General features: G+C 31.2%; 2 protein-coding genes across 2 annotated transcripts; both read right to left on the reverse strand.

The window, feature by feature from the left end:
• Window positions 1-480: 480 nt before the first annotated feature.
• On the reverse strand, window positions 481-1,204 carry LOC107895797 (tubulin alpha chain-like). Its single transcript, XM_041092894.1, has one exon. It carries the CDS (start codon window positions 1,104-1,106, stop codon window positions 555-557), a length of 552 nt encoding a protein of 183 aa, XP_040948828.1. The 5' UTR covers window positions 1,107-1,204; the 3' UTR covers window positions 481-554.
• A 92-nt stretch (window positions 1,205-1,296) lies between these two features.
• On the reverse strand, window positions 1,297-2,748 carry LOC107895798 (uncharacterized). Its single transcript, XM_016821023.2, has 4 exons — window positions 2,647-2,748; window positions 2,459-2,555; window positions 1,557-1,907; window positions 1,297-1,462 (listed from the first exon to the last, which is right to left on the reverse strand). The coding sequence occupies exons 1-4, from the start codon at window positions 2,685-2,687 to the stop codon at window positions 1,322-1,324; spliced, it is 630 nt and encodes a 209-aa protein (XP_016676512.2). The 5' UTR covers window positions 2,688-2,748; the 3' UTR covers window positions 1,297-1,321.
• Window positions 2,749-9,740: the final 6,992 nt, after the last annotated feature.

A 9,740-nucleotide genomic window follows, 5' to 3' on the forward strand; every position in this document is an offset into this window, starting at 1 on the left:
TAAAATATATAATTTAAAAAAATTCTTAATAATTAATATTCTTATATGAATTTACTTAAATCATAATATATGATACTATAAAAGACAATTTAACATAATTATTATTAAATATATTATAATTAAAATATATAATTTAATAAAATTCTTAATAATCAATATTCTTATATGAATTTATTTAAATCATAATATATGATACTATAAAATATAATTTAATATAATTATTATTAATTATATTGTAATTAAAATATATAATTTAATAAAATTATTAATAATTAATATTCTTATATAATTTAATAAAACAATTAAGCAAAGATCCATTAAAACATGTTTTGAAGTTTGATACTACAATAGAGAATACAAACAAATAACCCATTTTTGAAGCACGCATACTTTTTGAAGCATATGAAATTACTGCAAGTTAGAGCATATGAAATTAAGCAAAGATCCATTAAAACATGTTTTGAAGTTTGATACAATAGAGAAGACAAACAAAATAACCCATTTTTATTAGCTGACCAATAAGTCCATTGGCAGATTTTACTCTATATTCTAGCCTAGTACTCATCCCCTTCATCTTCATCTCCTTCACCAGATTCCAAGCCCACTTCTTCATAATCTTTCTCAAGAGCAGCCAAGTCTTCTCTAGCTTCAGAAAACTCACCTTCCTCCATACCCTCACCGACATACCAATGCACAAATGCACGCTTTGCATACATCAGATCAAACTTATGATCAATCCTTGAGAACACTTCAGCAACACTAGTAGAATTTGAAATCATGCAAACTGCCCTTTGAACCTTGGCCAAATCCCCACCAGGTACCACAGTTGGAGGCTGGTAGTTGATGCCACACTTGAACCCTGTGGGACACCAATCAACAAACTGGATGGTCCTTTTGGTCTTGATTGTTGCCACTGCAGCATTCACATCTTTAGGCACCACATCTCCTCTGTACATCAAGCAACAAGCCATGTATTTCCCATGGCGTGGATCACATTTGGCCATCATTGAAGCTGGTTCAAATGCACTGCTTGTGATTTCTGCTACTGATAGTTGCTCATGGTAAGCCTTTTCCGCTGAAATCACTGGTGCATATGAAGACAACATGAAATGGATTCTAGGGTATGGGACTAAATTGGTCTGAAACTCATTCACATCCACATTTAAAGCACCATCAAATCTCAAAGAAGCAGTCAAGGAAGAAATAACCTGTAAACGATCCAAACATCATAAGTATACACATACAATGCAAACAATCAAATTAAAGCCATCATTTATTGTACCTGAAAGACCAGCCTGTTGAGATTAGTGTAATTCATTGGTTACATGTTGTCGTCTGTATTTGCGGTCTGGAACGGCCAACAAATCGAACAAATCCTGAACCAAAAACCTTTCTCCTTCTTTGGTGGTGCTGCCTTGGTATCCCTCTTGGCAATGAGATCAGCCATGAACTCAACAACAGCCTAATGTAGAAAGAAGTTGAATGAGTTAGTAGCTCATAAGAAATCAAACAGGAAAGGTCCTAGCAAGTTAAATTTGTAGCCAGATTAGCATTACCTGAGCACCCAATTTGATTACTTCTCTTGGTGGAACTTCCAGGGGAGTCTCATCAGCTCGGAAAACTCTCAATTTTGACAATAATCTGAAAGACTCGGGTAAAACTTTGATCTGGTTGTCACTTATGTCCAACTCTTCAAGCATCTCAAAATAATTGGTCTTGGTAAGGCTCTTAAATCTGCAAAGTTTTTCCCTACATTCAATTGATCTCAAGAACCAAAATAGATATTGAAGTAGGACAATACGATGAGACAAAATAATTTGTTTGTTTTTCCTCTTAATGTCATCACAGTACTCTCTTGTAAGCACATTAACCTTCCTTTGATCCATGCCTAACTGGCAAATGTCCGCCTGTCCACATAAAGCAATTACAGCAGCTTTAGATAAATAAAAGTTTGAATTAACTTTATAACCTACAAAAAAACATAGAATGTACACAATTAAGGGTACAGCTCGTAAAAAATAGTCCAGAATAAACTGCAGAAAAATGGAAGGAGATCAATAGCAACAATGCTGGAGATCCTTAACAGTTGTTCTCTACTTAAACTGTCAAACTTAAAATAGCTATGTAGAGGAATATAATAGTAAATTTGGATCTTCAATCAGAAATTGGAACTTTCTTTATTTGGACACATTCAGAAAAAAATTCCAATTACTCCAATAAAAGGATACCAAATGATGTCATAATGAAAATTCTCAATTAGAAAAATAAAATGAAACAATGGATATCACTTAGAAAATACGCCTAATAAGCATTTATATGGTTAACAAATTGAGTAATTCGTAGAAGTAACTTGAAACAGAGTGAGACTCGCACTTTTATTGAGATTTACTTATAAATCTACCTAAAGTTCTCTAAAAGCCTTGGAATCAGGAAAGGATAAAATCCAGAGCAGAAGCACCTTAAGGAAAAATATGTCAGCACACTGCATGCATGGGTAAAGAATTTGGGCAGCTGACAACTCATCTTGCTCACTACGACCCATAATTTGACAACACCTAGAAAAACACATTTTGTATTCGGAGTCAACAAAAGAATTACTACAAAATATTAATAAAACAAATCAAAAAGATCTTATTAGCCCCACACCTCATTATCCTGGGCAACTTGTTTCTGCGAGCTATATCCATCACAAGTGGCCAATACTCTGATGCCCTGGAGTTAATTTCATCTGAAGACCACAAGAATTCAACATTTAAAAAGAAACACAATAAATCTAAATGTAGAGCCACAGTATATGAATAAACAAAGTGAATGAAAGAAGTATGTTAGAACTTAGATCTGAAAACAAATACAGCAAATAGCATAAATTTATTGAAAGGGAAATATGCATATAACAATTGTTTAAAAAACAATAAAATCAATAAAATAACTACGAAGAAGCTAAAAATTTGAAGTCAAATAATCAGAAAAAAGTTAAATTGTGAAATTTCAATCTGTTATGATGTGTTAGGAATAAATAAACAAACCCATAATTAGCTTTTCTGTATAAATCAAATCCATCAAAGAGTTGATTCAATTCTAAGATTCAATCCCTACAACTACAGAGAAATCAATATAAGAGGACTATAAAATTCTGAGGGAAAAAAACTTAAAGATTCTAAAAAAGAAAAAAAGAAAAAAGAAAAAGTAGGATACCTGAGCAATGTGTATTCTGCCAGAAGGCTCGAAGCCATCATAGCAAATGGGTTCAGGTTTATGATTTAGAAGATTTAGCAGTTCATCCTCTTGAATACATTCTTCCCCTACACTTCTTATAATCTTGAACTTTTCTTCTAAACTCATCCTAAAACAATGATTTCAAAATATATAAATATATTTACTCGATTTCCATCTATAAAGAAATAGCAAAACAAAAAATTACAATGAAAATGACTCACTGTGGAGTTGAAGAGGAGGAGGGAGGTTGAGAATCGACGGAGAGAGACTGCATGCCGGAAGACGGTGGGGTCTGATCCGCAGAAGATTGGTCTGCCATTGGTTCAGAGAGTACTGCGACGGCGTTGGCAAAGGGTTTACAATACAAAGTTGTGACGCCAAAGAGAGGTAAAAAAGAGAAGGAGAAGACAGCGAGGAGAGTGGAGAAGAAAGCTAGAAGGAAGAAACAGAAGACGGTGGATTTTGGGTAAAATAGAAGCGTGAATGGGGAGGGTAAAACAGGGAAGGTAAACTGAAGCGGTAGCTAATCTGGGCAAAAGAGAGGGATTAGAAATCGGTGGTTTTCACCAATTAGGAAAGTAATGTATTAAACGCGTATTAGCAATACATTGAACCAAACGACGGAATAAAGAGGGATTAGGTGGGGCCCACTGATTAGGGTGTATTGGCATAGCTAATACACCCAACCAAACATGCTGTGAGAGTGCCAGTCTTGTTAATTGAGTTAAGAACCGTCGTACAGACGTCACTATCATGGGTGTGCGGGTCAACGAAATTCACAAAGCCATGGAAAAGTTTAAGTCGATTAGTATTTGTTGGGCCAACCGTTGTTGTAACAAGGTGGCCGATTTTATTTGTAAAAAATTGACCGCTGACTCATGTAATTGGTCCTTTGATATGGATTATCCATGAACTGGTTATTAGTGATGCAATTTAATTGAGTTTGACCTTTTAGGTCTTTTTATATATATATATATATAAAAGAAGACTTTTTTACTTAGCATTTTTTTTTTGCAATTGAAAGTTTTCTCATTTTTAATATCTTATTATTTTGTTATAAATGATTTTATTATTATTTTTAAAAGGTAAATTACACATATAGTCACTTAACTATTAAAAATTTTCATTTTAGGCACTTAAAAAAATGCAATTTAAACACCCACGTTATATAGCTTGGTAATTTTGGTCACTCCTATTAAAATAAAAAACGGCAAGCTAAAGTGGCAAATAAAAAATTGGTATGATAACAAATTTAGCCCTCAACTTTTACAATTATATCGATTTAATCATAATTTTAGAAAATTAACCCTCTAAATTTACAAATGTTCTTAATTTGATCTTAATTCTAAAAAATTCAAAAATAAATATAAAAATAAATAATTTCAAAAAATATAATAATAAATTTAAATTTTATATTAATATTAATATTTCTATTTCTATTAAATAAATATAAAAATCTATATAATAAATAAAATATATTAATATTACCATTAACATTTAAACTTCTTATTTTAAAATTTAGTCCGATAGATTTCGTATTAATAAAAATTACACTTGTATATATATAAAATTAATTGGTATAAACATACATTTCAAACATAACAATAGAATATAGTAAGTTCCATATGAACTTACTTGAAAAACAACCACCACAAAGTCTTAGGGACTAATTTGCAATTTCTCCTATTTCTCGCTTAACTTACGATTGATTTAATTCCAAATATATAATAATTCAGAACAATTTATCAATTCCAACAACCTTATAACATCTTAGAAGATGCACATAAAAAATTAATTTATTTTCACACAATTTCCCTAAAGTTTCACATTTTATTCAATTTAGCCCCTAAAATCGAAATTGTTATATCTTTAAATTCTAAGCTTCATTTATCAATTCAATTTCAATTTCATCCCTGTAAAGCCTTCTAAATTCAATAAATTACTAAAATTTCATGTTAATTTTGAAATATTTATATTTTAGCCCCTAAACTCAAAATTAACAAAATTTATTTTACAAATTAGCCCTATTCAAATTTAAGCTTACAACTAAGTTATTTAACATAAAAAATATCAAAATCCATCAATGACAACATTTTAAAACTTTGATAGTTTTACGATTTAGTACTCGAATTAGCTAGATTAAGTTACAACGATATCAAAAATATAAAATTTACGAAAAACAAACCGCAATTAAACCTCCATTCAAGGACAATTTGGCTGAACCTTAAAGCTTCTTCCATGGTGTTTTGGTGTTTTATTTTCAGTGGAGAACTAAACGAAGATGATGATTCCTTTTGTTTTACTATTTTAACATATAATATTATTAATTAAATATATTTTTAACATATAAAATCTTTAATAAAAATCAGTAACCCTCCACTTATGTTAATTAGGGTCTAATTATCTCTTAGATCCTCAAGCAATCATTAATCATGCATTTTAGCTAATAAAAATCAATAGTAACTAACTTTTATAGTTTTTACGATTTAGTCCTTGTACCTTAAGTAACCATCCAATCATTAAAATTTCTGAACCAAAATTCAATTCACCTATATAATAACTCTGTAAAAATTTAATATTTAATAAAAATATTTAATAAAAGTATTTATTAGCTCAATTTGCAGAAACGAGGTCCCGATACCTCAATTTCCAAAATCACTGACTTTTGAACCGATACACTTGTACCTTGACTAACTTTCCACATAACTAAAATTATTAGACCAAAATTTAGTATAGTATTGTAATAACCTCATCAATATTAATAAATAATATTTACTGACTCGATTATCGAAAAATAGAGTTATGAAACTATCATTTTTGGTACTACTAAAAATCGGGTTGTTACAACTCTCCCCTCTTAGAAAATTTCGTCCTCAAAATTTCTTACTTGAAATATAGTTCGGGTTCTGTGTTCTCATGGATTCTTCAGTTTTCCACATAACTTCCTTTGTAGCATGTTGGTGCCACAGGACTACCACTAATGGTACTAATTTATTACGTAATTCTTTTTCTCTTGCACCAAGATCTTTACTGGTTTTTCTAAATATGATAAGGCAGGTTGTAATTCAATTTCATGTGGTCATATGAATCTCGGTCTGAGCTTTCCTTTCTTTTTAGATCGATATACGATTTTTGATGGTTTGAGGTGACTTCCAAATAGTTTTGGATAATGTAGACTTTATCTACTTTTTCTCTGATCAAATCAGTCCCAACTAGATTTCTTTCACTCAATTTTGACTAGTGTAATAGAGTTTTGCAATTAGAACTTTCAAGTGATTAATCTGTTATAACCTAAATGAAATGTGTGGATTTGGTGAGTCTGTCAACAATAACCCAGATTGTGTCTTTCTTTTTCGATGATAGCGATAAACTTGATACGGTACGAAGTCCATAGTGAATTTATCCCATTTCCACTCCAGAATCATCAGAGGTTGTAACAAACCTGACGAAACTCTATGCTCGACTTTAGCTTGCTAACGCAACAAACTTCTTGTTACATATTCTAAAATCTCTTTTCTTATACTTTACAACCAATACAACTATTTTATAAAACTGTACGCTCTAGTACTAACATGATAACACGAATAGGTACTGTTGTGAGCTTCATGTAAGTTATCTCATTTTAGTTTTGAATCTTTCAGCATAGTCAAACAGTTACAAAGACGTAGATTTCCGTTATCATCAATACTAAATTCGAAAGTACAAATCTTCTTTTAACTAGCAAACTTCAAATTGTCTTTATGAAATTCTTGAATTCTTTGAAGATATACTGGTTTGGTTTTTAAGTCTACTGAGAATAAAATTGTTATAACTCCAAGTCAAACGAGTATTCACAATAAACTCTGTCAACCATTTCCTAACCCGATGAAATTAGTAGTTTTCTGTAATAGTTTCATTAACGGTAATGCAACCACCACAAAGCCTCAATTAACCATCTGTAGCACTTACTTATTCTCAGAAATTGTGCTCTTCCATACATTTTTAGAGGTTTCCAAATAAAATTTGATTTTTTTTGGATCAATACGAATACCTTTAGCCCAAAATATATGTTCTAGAAATCTTACTTCTAGAAGTCAGAACTCTCATTAGGTAAATTTTGCATACAATTGCTTGTCTCAAAAAGTCTTCAGTACATATATTATACGTTGATCAATTTTATCTATATTCCTCATGTAAATCAAGATGTCATCAGTATGGAACAACAAATATCTATTATTTACAATAGTTTCATTCAATTTTCTACAACTACTATGAAATCTAAAAGTTTCATCTTTCTTTTTCACAATTAGGACTGATGTATCCCAATGTGGTACATTCAAATAAACAAACTCTTGGTGTAATAGCTCTTGCAACTGAGGCTTCAATTCTTTCGATATTGTCGGCACTATACTATATGGTGTAACAGATATTGAAGCAGTTTCCAATGCTAATTCAATAACAAAGTTAGCTTTTCCTTTAGGCGAAAACTCTGGCAAATCTTCTACGAACACATTAAGTAATACATTAACCATCAGAATTGTTTTATCTTCAATCTATATATTATGTATCTAAAATGCAAGACCTTCTTAGATCAATATTTGAGCAGATAACATCACCATGATATTGGTGGAATATTTAGATATGTCATATCGATCATTAATCAATTTACTGTTATATTATCATAATACAATCCACTTTCTGTTTACAATTTCTACCATTTCTTAACAAGTTAACCAATCAATATTAGGAATAATATCAAATTTTAAGGAAATGTACCCGTAATGACATCAGGAACAACAACCTCCCCATGAACTCAAAATAGCATAAGCCTTGATAGTAGCTTGAGCTTCAGATCTGATAGCCGTATATTTAATCTCCACTTTACTATCCCTCACGCTAACATTATATTCTCGATCGTTTACTTTTCTGAGGAGAGGTCACAGATTTCATACTCTGTCTCTCGTATTGATTTGTTCAGTTCAGGCAATCTCATTTCCAATGTTCTTAAGAACCAAATAAATATAAGCCTTTATATTTAGTCAACACTCACTTCAATAAGTTTTCCACTATGAATACAAACCAATCTATCTATTCTACGAACACTGCCAGCACTGGCTGCTGATGTAGTCGAGGCTCTCAAGTTACTCGAGTTCGACTTATCTTTTCCGAAAATCTTGATGAAGAAGTGAAATGACTATAAACATCTTTTAATTTCTTTAATGGAAGAGTCAAAAATGATTTAATTGTACTCTGTTTATTGGAATCTTGGAGTCTCAACTTAGTATTTTCCCTTTCATTGCATACGTCTTCCATTTTCTGTAATCGTTTAGATAAAATTACAAACTCTTTCAATTTTAAAGCTCTCACTAACATTTATATGCATTCGTTTAAACCCTATTCAAAACGAGTATACATTTCGGCTTCTGTCTGAAAAATATCTTTGGTATATTTACGGAGTTCGATAAACTCTCATTCATTCTCTACTATAGACATAATTCTCTATTTCAACTCTAGAAATTCTCTGTACTTCTTATCTAGATACTATCTGTTAGTGTATTTCTTTTTTAACTTTGATTAGAGGAAATTACAATTTACTCGATCTTTAAGAACAACTACTATCAAAATTATTCATCTCCAATAAGCTTCATCTTTCAAAATGACATAGCGTTTCAAACTGTCTTCAGAAGAACATACTATTTCATAAAAAATTCACTGATTATTTTCCAACAATATTTGATTCTGACTGAATCATCATTAGTTTTATCCCTGAATTATTCAATTCCATATTTTCAAATATTGTCAATTAGAATTATGTGAACATTTACCAGATTTTGAGGACAAGAGACTACCGTGGATGGCACAATTGGGGGTAGAGGTTGTGTAGCTGCAAGATTAGCTCGGGTATCTTTAAGAACCATTAGTTCATTTTTTAAAAGAAAACACCTTTTATTTCATTATTTGGTCTTTGCAAAATGGCACACTAAGACTAGATCCTTGATTGGAAACATTACCGTTTACCTGATCTGATACTTCACGACTAAACTTAGCCTACATAGTAAACCTATAAGAAAACAGAGTCAAATTGGATCAAAAGCATCACACTATCATAGATTATTGTGGCATGTATTTCTAGACTCAACACATGCTACGTTTAGTCCTAGAATCGACTAAACTGTAGTTCTAGTACTACTAAATGTAATTACCCTCACCCGGTCCGATCGTCGAACCTGAGCTATAGGATGTTACAATAATTAACAGAGCAATCACATATAATACCAACTTTAAATATTCAATTAAACAATAAAAAAATGGTTAAATATAAAATTGGTACTTATGGTTTTTTTTGTCTTAGGTTGCTACCCGAACTTTTTTCCGTCAACTAGTTCAGTACTTTTTTAAACATCGTTAAGCTTGGGACAGGTGGAAGTATCAAACAACGACACATGTCATTAGTGACATCATGATGATGCCATTATTTTTTTCTTTTAATTTTTCTATTTTTTACCTTTATATTTTTCCTTTCACATTCCTCCTAGTCCCTCATT

Source organism: Gossypium hirsutum, chromosome D05 (genome assembly GCF_007990345.1).
Source record: "Gossypium hirsutum isolate 1008001.06 chromosome D05, Gossypium_hirsutum_v2.1, whole genome shotgun sequence".
NCBI classification, from domain to species: Eukaryota; Viridiplantae; Streptophyta; class Magnoliopsida; order Malvales; family Malvaceae; genus Gossypium; species Gossypium hirsutum.